Below are 17,118 nucleotides of genomic sequence, written 5' to 3' on the forward strand. Positions count from 1 at the left end.
TAAATGAAGTAGGGATCCCTTGCTTGTGATCTTATATTGCATTTAAGGTTTCTGAAGAATAGTATTGATGAAAAACTAAGAAATCAATAGTGAGGAGTTCCTGCCAGTGTAATCATAGGTCCAAGACAACCTATATGTAACACATTGTAGCAATTGGAGTCAAATATATATATATATGTATATGTATATGTATATGTGTGTATGTACATATGTATATGTGTATGTGTGTGTGTATATATGTATATATATATGTGTATGTATATGTATGTATGTATATGTATATGTGTGTATATATATATGTATGTATGTATTCCCAAGGTCTAAACTCAAAACCAATCACTACCAGGGAACCCTGACAGGTTAGAGTTAAGTGAAGAAGTTATGTTAATTTAACTAGGTATCAGATTCTTAATTCTGATTGGGTGGGGAGGAGATGGAGAAGGGCCGAGGCTATATGTTTTTAGGATAAAATCTTTCCTAATCTGATAAAATGTTTATTGGTTGATTAAGCAATCTCCTATACTCATTAGATTGTAAGGACCAATTAGTTACGCTCTGGGGGAAAAAAAAAGCTGTTAGCAATTTGAAAAAGTTGAAATAAAGGTTTCCTAATCCTATCCCTTACTAGTTTACTAGAAACAAAAGTTATCTAATTCGAAATTCCATTGTTTGTCCTAGAAATTTGTCAGAGGAGTAGAAGTTGTTGATATAAAAGGACTAATATTAAAATACGAACTTGTAATTTGTCACAAAAGATAAAATTTCTTTCCAAAAGAATAGGTGCAGAGAGGGTTCCAAAACACTTCAAGGGATGAGGAAATAAACTTGCTTGTTCACAGAGTTGGAGTTTTGCTAATGATTTCTTGTAAAATTAGACTTTTATGACTTACCCTGTTCAAGATCTTTTTTGACAAGCTTGTAAAAGTAGCAAACAGCTTGTGCTCAGTGGTTTTCCTGATTCAAGCAGATTTAGAATAGGATTGTTTTAGTGAGAACTACTGTTACGAACATTTTACCTAGGTTAATGAATAAGGGCAGAATGTGAAAAAAAAAATCTGACTTAATTATCTTTTGCTAGTTCTTTAAGTAGAATCACCAATCATTTCAAACTACAATCTTATGCAAAATATTAATAGATTTGTGTATTTGACCATGACAAAATCAAAACATGATTTATCAAACATAACCTTAGCTTATATTCTTTGTAGTCTCATAGATATGATAATTGATTTTATACCTATAATTCTTGGTATAGCTCCCTTTTTTTCATTTCAGGAGTCCAGTGCTTTAGTGAATTGTTCTTTATGAAAGAGCCACAGGATGTAACTGTCACAAGAAAGGAGCCAGTGGTTTTGGATTGCCAGGCACATGGAGAACTTCCTATTAAGATCACATGGCTAAAAAATGGAGCCAAAGTTTCTGAAAATAAACGGATTCATGTTTTATCTAATGGCTCTTTATACATCACTGAGGTAGAAGGCAAAGAAGAAGAACCATCTGATGAAGGATTTTACCAGTGTTTGGCTCTGAACAAATATGGGGCCATTTTGAGCCAAAAAGCTCATCTGACATTAGCAAGTAAGTCTGTTTTATCATCACGTTGTTTTTTGTGTGTCAATATATGACAAAATCCTGCAAATAACAACTTGTCTTTTTAATGATGGTTTTGAAGACAAAAAGAAAATGCCAACCAAACGTAAATGAAAATTTCCACTTCATTCATATCTGGAGATTAAAATGAGTAGTTGAAAACACATGCCAAGTTGGATTTGGTCCTATTTATGGTTCTTATTAAGATAGGCTTGTGAAATTTGTTTGATATGAACTTCACAGTGCTTCTAGCCATCAGAACATTTTCAAGTAGTTGAGAAGCTTGGTCAGCCTGATAAAGGTTGATCTGTAAGCTCTTCAGTTAGAAATTGATGATTAAGCTGTTCTATTCACAGGTAAAACAGCTATCCCTTATATTTCTTCTGTTTTTGTAGATGATCTTTAAAGGTGAAAAATCTTTGCATTTTGCCCCATTCTTTTCTGTGCCTCAGTTATTTTCTGTGATGTCTACCTATCGATCACCCATGTTGCTTCTTATTCTAAACAGAGGGTCAGTACCATTGTTGTTATTTTCCTGCTGGCAGGGAAAGAGATGATAGTCATCTCTGTATTACATTAAGTGGGACAGAAACCAGATTGACTCACCTTTTTTTTCAATTGTCATTATATTTGCATTCTACATTTCCTTTCTCTTAACTGTATCAGATCCATCATTTATAAATTTAGATTTAGTGTTTTACTTGCTAACAGTGAGTATATAAAGACATAGCCTAAAACTTGGACCTGGGATTCCTTAAGAAACTCACTGAGTCCTTTCCAGATCTGAGTATTCAGGTCTCAGAATTATAGTATTTATCTGTAAGCAAGTCACATTGCATTCCTTCATAGTAGCATATAATTCAAAATTTTTAAAAGTCTTCACATTTTCTTAAAAAGCTATTAAACATGCAGTCTTTGTAATTTGGTTTGGTCATTTAAAAGGCAGTGTACCTACTTAAGAAAATTGAATACTTGTAATATCAGTGACAGGAGTGTGTTCCTATGACATGGATTTTCCATGGAAAATATCCAATTCTAGTTATCTGAAGTTGGAATTTGGTAAGCTAATGCCTATAACTGTAGCTATTATAAAGTTCCATTGTTATACCATGTACAGTTATATAGTTCATCTATAGAGAAATTCATATATAATTACATAGCACATTCAGAGAGGTGGCATTCTAGTGGAGAAGCCAGGGAGATCTGGTTTCAGGTATGGCCTCTAATATATACTGCCTTCTAGACCCTGGAAAAGTCACTTAACTTCTCATTTTCAAGGGTCTAGGCAATTCTCTAAGACTTATATTCTTAACTTTTGTTTATGTCTTGGATACCTTTGACTGTCTGGTGAAGTCTATAAACCTATTCTCAGGATAATAATGTTTTAAAATGCATAAAATAAACTACATAGTATTGTAAAGGAAACCAATTATATTGAATATAAGTATAAAAATATTTTTCAAAAAACAAGCTGGGGCAGTTAGGTGGCTCAGTGAATAGAGCTCTGGCCTTGCAGTCAGGAGGACCTGAGTTCAAATCCGTCCTCAGACACATAATATTCACTAGCTGTGTGACCCTGGGCAAGTCACTTACCCCAATTGCCTCATTAAACAACAGCAACAACAACAAAAAACAAGCTCTTAGATCTCAAGTTAAGAACCCTGCCAAAGATTGTGAGTGGTAGAGAAGGTGCCATCTTGCCTTGGTAGAGGGGGTTTCCTTATCCAGGACTTCCTGTCAATGAAATATATGGTTTCTTCCTAGGCTTAATTAAGCAGTTATAAATTGAGTATTTTAAAGATTGCATTTTATTTCTCAAAAACTTGAATTCAGTTCCTAATTCTATATCCTATAAAAAGAAATAGAAACAGAATAGGAGGATTTCTGCTGAATACTTTTTTTCTCTAATTATTTGGCAATCCTACCTAGCTAGTTGTTGTTTTCCAAACAGTAATAGTAGCTCACATTCATATAGTACTTAATGGTTTGTGGAGCGCTTTATATATAGTATCCCATTTGATCCTCACTAGCCCATATGGGATAACTGCTATTCATTATTTTCATTTTATAGAGCTAATGACATAAGGAAACTGAGGCCAGAGAAGTTAAGTGACTTACTCCCAGGGTCATACAGCTAGTAAGTGTCAGTGGTAGGATCCAAATCCAGTTTTTCCTGACCTCGAATGCTGTGTCATTTTCCAGATAGTATTTTAATACTCTTGTTGTTCAGTCATGTCTGACTCTTCATGATTCCATTTGGGGTTTTCTTGGCAGAGAAACTGGAGGGGTTTGCCATTCCCTTCTCCAGATCATTTTACAGATGAGGAACTGAGGCAAACAGGGTTAAGTGACTTGCCTAGGGTCACACAGCTATTAAGTATCTGAGGCCATAATTTGAATTTAGCAAGCTGAGTTTTCTGACTCCAGGCCCAGTGCTCTATCCAGTGAGCCACCTAGCTGCCCCAGTTCTTAGGTTCTGTTAAAAAGCAGTGTGGCTTAAGAGTCAGGCAGTCCTGTGGTCAGCTCCCTCAGAATATAAATCACAGACTTTTATTAGTAGAGAGAGCTTCTTCATCCATTTCCCTTTATTAATGAAATTGCAACTCCAGTTCCTAGTATTTAAAGCAGTGACTTCTTAAATTTGGAGGAGTTGTGGAATCTTTCTACACTTTCTTTCAAAAAACAATTCTAATCCTGTTTATGATGTTGAAAGGAGTTTTTATGTTGTTAAATATTTACAGATTAAACAAACTTGTCTACCATGACCACAAATTCAAAGAACTTTTAGAAAAGTCTTGTGGAATCCTGGTGTTCCTTGAAACAAAGTTGAAATTTTACTGGTGATGGAGATTTCTAAATGGAAGCAACAACAGCTGTGTAAGAGATGTAACGAAATTATAGCATCTGATTTCTGGTGGGAGTCTTAGAGTGTTGGCTCAGTGTAATGGAAAGAGTGTTTCACCTGGGTTCAAATTTAACTTAAGATACTTAATTGCTGTGTGGTGGAGCATCTTTTTGGGAGCTTCAATTTCTTTAGTCAAATGAGGATGATAACTTTCCTGGATTATATAAATGTGAATTGTTTTAATTTCCAAAATAGGACATTTAATGTTTCATCATGCTACTATTCTTTTTCATGTATCTTTAGAAAACTCAGAAGTTATCAGTCTAATTAAGTGTTTTTTGAAGCGCTGTTTTAAGTTGTAATGCAAAGTACTATTTTGTCTTTAAGCATAAACTCTAGTTGCCGAAGATAAAGCCAAATCAATGTGCTTTTTTTTTTAGTATTGAATATTATTCTTGAATATTAAAAACTTATCACCATTTTAATTTTGAAGTTGCTCAACTCTGGTAGATACATTATTTGACAGATTTAAGAAGATGATAGATTTAAGATGTGACATGTGGGATGTATGAAATTATCACAAAAATTAGGATATTATTTTGAATTTGCCATTTTGAATCAATAGAGTTGTCTTGGTATCCTGTTTAAAAACAATGTCAATTTCTGTAGACTGTAATGACTTTATCTTGCCTGGATAAAGAAGTTATACATATTAAACAGGGAGAGAATAGGCATAAAGTGGGCATTCTTTCTTTGAGAAAAAAGCAAATTCTACTGTAGTCATTGATAGCAGCTGGATTCAAGTATGCGCTTTTTCTTTGCTTGGTCCAAGCTTTCACCAGAAAGCTTATCTTTTGCCTCAGAAGTGTAATAGTGCAGCATTTGGAAACCTAAAACTTTAATCTATGCAGTAGTTTAAGGTTTTAAATACACAAGAAGATCAGGTCTTGGTTTCTAAACTTAGGAACTGGAAGCTGAAAGTTGCACTCTAGGCAAGAATTCCATTATTCATGTGTAAATTAGGAATTCACAGGGTTAAAAGGTTAGAAACTGGCCAGGATGAGGTTTACCCTTGTGATAAAGAGCAGATGACCCTCATTCATTGGCCAAAGCTTTCATGTAGCTCTTCTGCAAAGTTAGTGATTGCCATGAATTGTTCTTGTGGAATGCAGAAATTCAAATGTGAACAGGCCTTTCCTTAAGTGTCACTATGGAGCCTTATCTCATGAGCACATCAGAGCTGGTCTTTCGGATCAAGGTTCCTCCCCAAGGCCCCAAGGCTTTGCTTTCCTGTTGTTCATCCATGCACAAAAGAATTTGGCCAACTTAGGTTTTCTAATGGATCGCTTTTTAAAGGAAACTATAGGGTTAAAGTAATATTTAGCTAAATTAAAAAAAAACCACAACTTGTCTTTGATAATAGTTTTATATTTTCGTGTAACTAAAACAGAAGGGGAGGGGGGAGGGAAAGCTGTGGGAGGACCTTCCTTTTCCAGCAGTGCTCTTTGTGAGGCAACATGTGGAGTAAAATGTTAAAGAAATGAGGCAAGGATTAAATGATTTATTATGAGGTTAAATCAATGCTAATGTTTCAGGTAATATGATATTTGATTTTGAGTACTAAGTCTGTATCATATATAGCTGTGGGTCCAACTTTTAATTTCTTGAAGATTTTCTAAATATGGTAGGGAAACATCTGCTAGATTATATTTTTGCAGTGTCATTGCTAAAATGAATAACATAATGTTCCTTGCAAAAGTAAGAGTAAAGGAAAAAAGATCACTTTTGAACAAAGTTGAGTTGAAATAAGGGAGACTGGGAAAAAATAAAGGATAAGAGAGAGACTGTCATATAGTCTGTAACTGGCTGTAAGGTAGTGATTGGTCAGGCAGCTAATTGTTTATTTCCTTTCCATAAAAGGTGGAAATTGAAGGCCTGTGATTGAAGGAGAAAGGACACAAAGCAGGCTTGCTCTTCTTAGCTGTTTTTTTTTTTTAAGGTTATATTCACTTGGGTAGAAAACAATTTTTTTGTGATTCTGTTTTTGTAACTTAGCAGGAGATTGAGGATTGAGTGTGTTAAATTTGTTGGCATTGTTTAAAACACTTAAAATTTAAGCAAAAAGTAGACATTCTTTTAAAGGATATAGAATTTTTTCATTTTAATTCTGATGACTTTTTATTAAATTGAGATGAAATTTGATGATTTTTCAGTGGCTATATAATTTAATAAAATTTAAAAGTAATAAATATAACATTTTGTGGATGCTGCACTAATCATACAGAAATAGAAATCCAGTCTTTAGTGATGACTTTTAAAAAGTTTACCTGGAAATATGGGAATAAAATTGAAATTAATTGAAAATTATAAATTGCAGCCAAGCAGGATGGGGAATTGATTTTAAAAATGTGATTTGAAACTAAAAATTGAGAAAGAAAATAAATAAAAACTGACCTATGTTTTGTGAGTTAATAATAACTACCAGTTATGTAGTATTTTATGGTTTGATAAGAACTTTACATTATGTAATTTGAATGCTATCAGGGACTACAAAGATATTTTTATGCCCATTTTACAGATGAAGAAATTCAGATCATACAGCTAATGTCAGAGGCAATATTCAAAATCAGGTCTTTCCTGACTCCAAGTCCAGTACAGATTGTTATACTACCTTTTAGAAGTTTTAAGAGAAAAATTTCTTGAACCAAAATAGACAAGGTTTTGTTGTATTATAAAATTGTGAGTAATTCTTAAGTCTGTGAATGCTATAGATTGCAAAATTCTTCTTGTGCCTGTTTGCAGTCCTCTTTAAGCAAATATACTGTATTTGTAAATGTATTTGTGTCATTTAATAGAGTGCTGGGCCTGGAGTCAGGAAGACCTGAGTTGAAATCCAGCCTCAAAGGCTTATTGGCTGTGTGACCCTGGGCAAGTCACTTAATCGTGTTTACCTCAGTTGCCTTATCTGTAAAATGAGCTGGTGAAGGAAATAGCAAACCACTCTAGTATCTTTGCCAAGAATACCCCAAATGGGGTCATGAAGAGTCTGACGCTACTGAAAGGACTGAACAACAAATGTGGTATTTATCAGTGGAAGAGGAGAATAAAAGTATTTGGTTTTAAAAATGGGACTGTTACAAAGTGTGTGATATTTAAAGGGAAAAAGCACTGAACTCTGGATTTTTAAGGTTTGACACTTTATAGATTTTGAAGAAGATCCACCTTTTTGAAGAAATTATTTTCTTTTCAAATTATAAAGTGCTATGTAAATGTGTTACTCAGCCTCTTTCTCTTCCTCTTTTTTCTGCCTCATTTTGAAGTTGTTTTCTTCTGACTTTTTTAGTTGATGCCTTACATAGATGCCTAACAGAATCGTTTTAAAATGACACTTGGCTTTTACAGGATGTCTGCTTAAAAGGTTCATCAGGAACCTGATAAACTCAGGGTAATTGTTCTCCTTATTCTTTTTGTAGTTCACTAGAGAGTGTCAGTTTTCACCTGCAGGAATCTGATTGTCTATTGCAATGCCTGTCAAAGTTTTTCTTACTCCCAATATCTCTGTCCCTTCCCCCTTCTTACCAGCAGGGGCTACTTTAGAGAGATATTGTAATTTCCTTATCACTTATAGAAAGTATTCATTTTTATAGTAGATGAAATTTATATAGCATTTTAAGGTTTGCAAAGTTCCTTGAATACGTTATCTTATTTTATTGTCACAGCAGCCCTTTGAGCTTCACGCTATTATTTTTATCTCCATTTTACAAATGATAAAACTACCAAAGTTCAGAGTGAGTGACTTTCCTTCAGTCACATGGCTAGTAAGTGTGTTAGAGACAGAATTTAATGTAGATCTGATTCCTAAGTGCAGACTTCTAGCCATGGAGTTCTTAAACTGGGGTCTGTGAACTTAAAAAAACTATATTTTGATAACTATTTTAGTATAATTGATTTCCTTTGTAAATCCCATGCATTTTACTTTGTGCATTTAAAAACATTATTCTGAGAAAAGGGCCACAGGTTTCATTAGACTGCCAAAGGTTAGGTTAGGAACCCTTTCACTACATCATAGTGCCTTTATTTTCTTTTTCATAGCTCCTTACAGTAGTTGTTTGGTATAGCCTCTTTTAGTCAGTCAGATCTGATTATTCAAAATAGGGGAGTGTTATTCTTAGCAGTTGTTTGCCTCAGGATTTGTTGTTACTTCTGAATTTAAAGCTGGGTTTATTGATATAATGTAGAGCAGTTAAAAAGAATAGCAAAAGGCAAATTATTTAAGCAGGATTTTAAACTGTAGGATGTTTCAGTGAAGAAATAGGACATATATTTGTAGAGATGTCTTTTGCATTTTTTTAAATTCAAAGGCCTGCAAGCTAAATTGGGATTGATTACTTTCATTCTAAGCTGGTAATCACCATTTATTTGAAAGATAATCAACAGTGTCAGCTCAGGCATTTTACTGTGCATAAAACAGCAACAATTATTCATCTAAGTCTTTAAGAAGGTCCTAAAAACTATGCTTAAAACAAAGACTTCCTGAAAGTGCTATGTCAACACCAGCTATTTATTGTTAATAAGCTTATGCAAATAAAGACTTGCAGTTTCAGGTACAATCCCCTTTTTCTGTTTTACTAGCTGTATAGAAATGCATGTTTTATATGATGTTTGTTAAATTCAGAAAAAAAAAATTAGAAAGTCTATGTAAAATTTATAGGGACTTGAAAGTGTCCTGGGTATTTTATGTAATCATAAGGCTCTTTATTTCTTCTAGAGAATGGAGGTGGGTTCTCTTGTTTTTAATCATGGTCAAAACTCACTATTCATAGTTCAGTAAATGAAAGGGAGAGGAGAAAAGAATAGATCACAGTTGTCCTTCTGTGTAATAGGAGCTCAGTAAAATTGATAGATGATGATGTTATAAAAGAAAGGCAAAAAATATTTGTGCTGAATTACTCATATAAACATCTCTGATACTTAAGCCAAACTGATGCTCTGTTTGAAACACATGTTGCACAAGGTAAAGGATTTGCCCCTTCCATTATATACAGAAGTTACTGAGTACTGAGCAATACTCTGACTTTTTAAAATATATTTTTTAAACCTCAGGCGCTGTGATGCACTTTTGATAAGCCTTTAAAATCCTTATCATCTGTACAGGTGACATGAATTTAAAATGTTTATGTTTTTGGCTTCAGATGGGTTTTATACTTTTCCATATTATTTGTGTTGTTTATAGCTTAAGCATTTGTAGTGGTAAGATTAATGAAAAGATAAATAATAAAATAATTGGTGCTCAACTTTAATTTGCAACTTTGCTCAGTTTGGCTTAGTCTCTAAAATACTAAAGAGAACATTTTGTTTCATTCTAAAATGTTGGTTCATGGAACAATGATAAGTATCCTGAATTATTGGAGAAGGAGGCTTTCTACTTCCCCAGGAATACTAAGATTGCACCATCATGAAGGGAGTGTATCTAATAGCTTCGCACTTCTGAATACCTCTTGGACCTCTGTTTCTGGAAAGTACCTCTGTATTTCGTTTCACTTCCTGCCACCTGGCTGTTATGTCCAAAGCACCACCAACCTCCTTGCAGTCCTCAGAGCATATCCTTAGCCCTCTCCATTCCCTACAGTCTAGTTCTATAATCGAATCAATTTTACTCCTGAATCAGAATGGATTAGTCTACTCCTGCATAGTCTCATTCACCATCCCCTTAACTTTCCAAACCAGAATTTCTCCATGCCCACTTACTCCTGTTTGCAGATCTTTTCCCTCTTTAGAATGAATGCTCTTTGAGGCTCTTTGTCTTTGTGTTTGTATGTCCAGGAAAGTATAAGCTTTTTCACTCTTTTTTTTTTTCATTTTTGAACTGCAGTGTAGTTATTAATGAAACCAGTGCCTCTGGATTTTTTAAAAGATAATTTGTGTTTTACCATAGAGATAGAAACAGATTGTATAAAATTGTAATGTTTGCTGTGTATAAATAGGCAAATCTTAAACAATCTTTTCAGTTAATTCATTAGTACCTATGATTCATTCTTCCTTTGGTAGGATCCGTTTAACTCTCCTTACTTCCTGAAGTGAAGATGCTTGTAGTTTTGAAGATAATATACTGTTTCTTTAAATTTGTTTCATCAATTTTTGTAATTATATTTTTTTTCAGTGAACAAAATTCTATTTTCTCTTCCTCCCAGCTCTCTCCCATCACTGGAAGGGGTGTGTGTGTGTGTGTGTGTGTGTGTGTGTGTGTGTGTGTGTGTGTGTGTGTGTGTGTATGTATCTGCACCTTGGATCTATCACCTGTGCCTCCTCAAAGGTCCTCTAGAGCAGATATGTCAAACACTTGGCACTCCCAAGTGCTGCCTGAACTATATTAAAATGTAGTACCTATCTGACTTTAATGTGTTGATATGTTCTGTTAATAACAAAGAAATATGTAAACATATGTGGTTTTCTGAGTCATCATATGACCTGCAGGAATCTTTATGTATGATTTATGTTTCTATTTGAAATGAACACCGCTGTTCTAGAGATGTGGCTGGTCATCGTTTTGATCAGAATCCTACACCTTTCAAAGTTGTTTTTCTTTATAGTGGTGTTGTCCTTGTATAAACTGCTCTCCTGACTATTCTTACTTTCCTCTGTATTGGTTCATACTTCCCAGGATTCTCTGAAATCGTGTCTTTGGTCATTTCTTGAGGTATAATAATATTCCCTTTCATTTATGTACCACACTTTTGTTCAGTCTCATTCCCCAGTTGCCTAAGAGGCAATCTAAGGTACCCTAGGAGGGACTTGAGAGACATCTCTTTCCCTTAATTTTGCAAATGATGAAACTGAGCCTAGAGAAGTGAGAAGTAACTTGCACAAAGTCATGCTTATTAAGTGGCAGATCTGGGATTTGAACTTGAGTCCTCATGTTCCTTTATCAGTACTCTTCTCTATGCTGTTCCCCTCCCCCAACAGCCTAAATGTTTGACTAGTTTTTATCTGTTGTTCCTAGCCTAAATTAGATATATTGCTATTCACAGTTAATCACTTATGCACACCGTTAGTCACTTATTTGAGGGTAAATACATGGGAAGCATTCTTCACCATTAGTCCTCTGGGGTCATACTTGGTCATTGTTTTGATCAGAGTTTTAAAGTTTTAAAAAGTTGTTCTTCTGGTTCTGCCCACTTCACTCTGTATTAGTTCGTAGAAATTTTTCCAAGTGTCTCTGGATCCACTTCTTTCATCATTCCTTTTTTACAATTAAATTTTATTTTTTTAATTAATAAAAATCAACTTTCCTACTTCCCACCACTGAAAAGGGGGGAGGGGAGGAGAAACAACTTTGCATAATGAAGCAAACCAAATTTCCTCATTTTCAGTGTCCAAAAAAATATATGCATCGTTATGCACTTTGAGTCCCTCACTTTTTTTCTGTTGTTTAGCCAGTTCCCCAATAGATAGGCATTTCCTTAGCTTTCAGTTCTTTGTCACTATGAATAGAGCTACTATAAATGATTTTGTACATTTGAGTCCTTTTCCTCATTTTAAAAAATTTCTTTGGGATATATGCCTAGTAGTGGTATTGCTGGGTCAAAAAATCTGAATAGTTTAAGGATTTGGGGTGGGCAGTTAATTTCCAATGGCTTTCAGTTGTTTCAAACAGTTTACAGTTTTAGCAACAATGAATTGCTGTGCTTGTTTTCTTTCCTCTCTCTCTCTCTCTCTCTCTCTCTTTCTTTCTGTTTTCTTTTCTCTTTTCTTTTCTTTTCTTTTCTTTTCTTTTCTTTTCTTTTCTTTTCTTTTCTTTTCTTTTCTTTTCTTTCCTTTTCTTTTCTTTTCTTTTCTTTTCTTTCCTTTTCTTTCCTTTTCTTTCCTTTTCTTTTCTTTCGGCAATGGGGGTAAGTGACTTGCCCAGGGTCGTACAATTAATTATGTGTCTGAGGCCGGATTTGAACTCAGGTCCTCCTGAATCCAGGGTCAGTACTCTATCCACAATGCCACCTAGCTGCACCTGTGCTTGTTTTCAATTGTCATTTTCCTTTTTTTTTTTTTTGGTCATTTTTGCCAATCTGATGGGTTTGAGATGGAACCTCAGAATTGTCTTAATTTGTATTTCTCTTATTGGTGATGAGGCCTATCCTTTCATATGATCATCATATTTGAGGCATGGCAAGAAGGCCTGTTTAGCTGAACTATAGAGTGCATGAAGCAAAGTAACGTATAATTGAACTAGAGTTAGTTTGTCAAGGTCTTTAAATAGACTTTAAACAGAACTTGCCAAGCAGACAAGTTCATATTTGATCTTAGAGACAATAAGGGAATCAATGGCATTTACTGAGTAGCATGGTCAGACCAATGATTTAGGAAGACCACTTTGGTAACCGTGTGGAGGGTGAATTGGTGACCAGTGAGGAGAATATTGGCTAGTCTAGTAGAGAGGTAATGAGGGCAGAATTAGGTGGTAGCTAGCTAGTATGAAGACAGAGAAGAGGAAAATTGGAAGAGATGGTGTACAGATAGAAACTAGAGGTTTGTCAAGTGATTATGAATGTGGAGTGAGGGACAGTGAGGAGTCAAGGATGACAGAGATTCTGAACTTGGTAACCAGAAGAATGGTGGTTCCCTTAATAGTTAATAGGAAGTATAGGAGAGGGTTAAGTTTGGAGAAAAAGATAATGACAAAAAAGTAAATGTCATTTACAAAAAGCAAATGAGTTGAAAAAAGACAATTAGGAAGTCATTGCAAAAGTATAAGAGGGAGGTGACTAGGGATTGAATGAATATGGTGACTGTGTGAGTAGAGAGAAGGGGGTGGATATGAGAGATGTTGTGGAAGTAGTAACAGCAAGCTTTGGTAACTAGATGTATGGAATGAGGGACAGTGAGGACTCAAGAATAATTCTGAGGTTATATACCCAGGAGACTGGAAGTATCATGATGCCTTTGACGAAAATGGAGAAGTTTGATGGAGGAATGTGTTTGGGGATGAAATATGAAATTTTGTTTTGGACATATTGAATTTGAGATGTTTTCTGGTACAGCCAGTTTGAAATGTCCAAAAAGTTGTTGGTGATGTCTGAGTGAAGTTATAGAGAGAGACGGGCTAGGTATATAGTTCTGTGAATCATCTGCATAAAGATGATGATCAGAATCAGAGGGGTTGATGAGTTCCCCAGGGTAGAGAGGGAAAAGAAGAAGGCCCAAAACAGAACCATGAGGATCACCCACAATTAGGGGGCATAATATAGGTGATCTTCCAGTTAAAGGAGATTGAGGGAGAAGTCAGGGAGGTAGGGAGGAGGACCAGGAAGGCATAGTTCCATGAAAATCCAGAGAGAAGAGAGTGTCTTGGAAGAATAGGGGGTCATCAGTGTCAAATACAACAAAAAGGTCAAGAAGGACATCAAATTTGGCAGTTGTTATTATTGGTAACTATGGAAAGAGCAGTAATGCTGGACAACTCATACCTCCAAATTATTTTAAAAGACAGTAAGATTTTTTCATTTCATATATATATATATATATGCATATATATACATATATATATATATATATATATAAAACTCACAAATGCCTCTAATACTTAATATTTAGGTCTCAGAGTTCAATTACTGGTTTCATTATATATTGTCAAATCAGCAAGCCTTTATTAAGCATTAATATATGCCTGGCATCGGGCTAAGCCTCGGGGATACAAAGAAAGGCAAAAACAATCCCTGCCCTCATAGAACTCACAATCTAATGGGAGGAGGGGAAGAAAAATACAAAAAACTATGTACAAACATTTTGTGCAGATGTGTCAGACTCTTCATGACCCCATTTGGGGTTTTCTTGGCAAAGATACTGGTGTGGTTTGCCATGTCCTTCTCTAGCTCATTTTATAGATGAGGAACTGAGGCAAGTAGAGTGAAGTGATTTGCTCAGGGTCGCACAGCTAGTGTCTGAGGCTGGATTTGAACTTAGAAAGATGAATCTTCCTGACTCCAGGCCCAGCACTCTATGCCCTGTGCTACATACCTGCCCCACAAATGGTATAGGATTAATTGGAAATAATCTCAGAGAGAAGGCATGGCATGGTCATTAAGGAGGACCAGGAAAGACTTCTTGCAGAAAGTGATTTTAGCTGAGACTTAATGAAAACCAGGAGGCAAAGGTGAGGTTGGAGACAATTCCAAAAATGAGGAGCAGCTAATGAAAATGCAAAGATAGGGAAGTGGAGTGGCTTGAGTGAGGAACACAGAGGAGTACAGCTACTGGATGTCAATTAGGTGGAAGGGAATAAAGTGTAAGAACACTAGAAAGGTAGGAGGAGGCAAAGTGATGAAGCAACAGGGAGCTATTGGAGGTTTGAATTAAGTGAATGGATCTCAAAATATGTTTTTGAGACAAGTGGATGTGAGAATCCTTTTAAACTGGCAAATTTCTAAACTTCAGTTCTGCAACAGATCTTTTAATTCATTGGTTTGGCTGCTGCCTCCCCTTATGCATGTCAAAAGACTCCTGCACCTTAGCAAGTTGCCTTTTGTGCATTCCTGTGTCAATAACATTTTCACTCAGCAGCCAAATTTCTGTGCTATTAGCACTTAGGAAGGCTGGCTGTTTGATGATAGTGTGTATTCAAGCCTTTCAGTCATTGAAGGAACTGCCCACATTTGTACTCCACTGGTACAGCCTCTGAGGGGACCTACATGCCAAGGTAAATAGCACTTATGATAGCCGCTATGTATGTACTCCTTAAACACAATGCAAAACCTACTTCTTAAATCAGTTGTGCTTTTGTGAGAATTTGTCAAGGTATCTTGTTTTTCAAAATCTCAACAAGCTCTTTTATTTTAACATTGGCTATTTGGACAACCCAGCAGGTTAACTAATTGGTGAAGCATTCTTTCTGTGTTGTAAAAGAAACACTTTTATTTTTCACTTCGTTTTCTTAGGAAGAGATTATTATTAATTTTATCAGTTTTTAAAAATTGTGTTTTTATGTCCTGGAATGCTCTCTTCCTTTCCATTTCCTTTTCCTTCTTTCCAGCCTTAGTTCTTCCTCTCCTTTGAAGTTCTCTGACCACTTTAGCATGCATAGATGTCTTTTTTCCTCTAATTTACTCCTTTTATAGTTTTCATTTGGTGAACAATTCAACAAATAGGGCTTGATAACTGATTTGTTTTTATCTGGCCTCTTTAATTAGCCTTTAAATTCTTTGTGATCAGGAATCTTCTCATACCCTCTTTATACTCTATTGTGCCTAGGATAGAGTTAAACATACTGGTATTCAGTAAATACATATTCAGTGTTTGAGGAGTGTACTTAATTTGTTTCATTTCACTCTCCAAAAAAAGATTCTTCCTTTTGAGAAAAATGACCTGTAACTTTTTAAAAAATCTCACTGCACAATGGGATTCTTTATTTAGTTGGGGGGAAATGTGTGCTGGAATTATAAAATATAATTCTTTAAAAAAAAAAAGGTGCCCAAATATCATCTTAAATGAAATAATATATATGATGGTAATAATCAGCAAATTTCATTAAGATAGATGGTTAAATTGTTATATTACTGTGATCAAATGTTTTATAATGTACAATTTTTATTTTTTAAAATAAATTTTCATCAGTACTTTTTGTTTTTACATTACCTATATTTCCCATTATATGTCTCCCAAACAGCCATCCCTTTTAACAAAGAACAAACAATGGGGGAACAAAACAGTTCAGCAAAACTAACCAAGACATGGAGAAAAGTCTGACATACTATACAATGTTCCATACCCCTAAACCATTTGGAGATATTTATCATTTCATTCATTAAAACTGTCTGTGACATTCTATAAACTGATGTTTCCCAAGAATATTTTTAAGAGTTCTAGTTTCATAGCTATTTTGGCCCAAGTAAAGGGAATTTCACACCAGGAAGTTACTAAATTAGAAGGATAAATGTGACTTTTATTTTTTATTGTAAGATAAATAACCTTGTAAATATGGTTTGTTAGTAGTTATAGGAGAATGGTGCATAGTTCATAAGCTATTTCTCATTGATCATTCGCAAATTCTGGCAATCTATCCTAATTCTACCCAGTCAAGTTAAGCAAGCAATCCTGGTTTTTTTTCCCCCCATTGTTAAAATGTAATATGAAGTCTACCCACAACTCAAGCCTAAAATTGGATTAAACAACTCAACTAAATTGTGGAATTTTAAGATTTAGTATTACTCTTGCAAAGTAACTTGAATTTGAAGAGGCTGATTCAATTCCTACATATAGAATATGTATATGTTTTCAAGAAGTAAATTAAATGGCAGTATTGGGTTAAAGATTTTTTATAATGTAATTCCCATAAGTTTTAAAACTTAATATAAAATGCTAAACTAATGGTTTCATATTTGATGGCGAAAGTCTATTTTTAAAAATATGCAACAAAAGTAACAACTTTTTTCCCCCTAAGAAACCTATACTAATTCTTTAATGGGAGAGCATTTGGCTCTTTAAAACATACTGTGCCTTAATACATGAGAGTTCACTGAATTAAATTAATTTATTGATTTCTGTTTTGTTACTGACATACATTTATGAGCAGTTTCTTTAGCACCATAGCACCATGTCCAGGTTTATAACTTTCTGTGGAAGAATGAGAGCTTTCAGATGGTAAATCCCAGAAAAGCACGTTATGGTCATTTGCATTTTCTCTTATATGTAGACTC

General features: G+C 34.8%; 1 protein-coding gene across 1 annotated transcript in view; it reads left to right on the plus strand.

The window, feature by feature from the left end:
- PRTG (protogenin) overlaps positions 1-17,118 on the plus strand; it is a 134,363-nt gene that overhangs the window by 1,502 nt on the left and 115,743 nt on the right. The window contains exon 2 of the mRNA XM_020981348.2: positions 1,276-1,578. Within this exon, the coding sequence (XP_020837007.1) occupies positions 1,276-1,578 (303 nt within the window). The remainder of the gene's footprint in view (positions 1-1,275; positions 1,579-17,118) is intronic.

Source organism: Phascolarctos cinereus, unplaced genomic scaffold, assembly GCF_003287225.1.
Source record: "Phascolarctos cinereus isolate Bilbo 61053 unplaced genomic scaffold, phaCin_HiC Scaffold_3;HRSCAF=262, whole genome shotgun sequence".
Lineage (NCBI taxonomy): Eukaryota > Metazoa > Chordata > Mammalia > Diprotodontia > Phascolarctidae > Phascolarctos > Phascolarctos cinereus.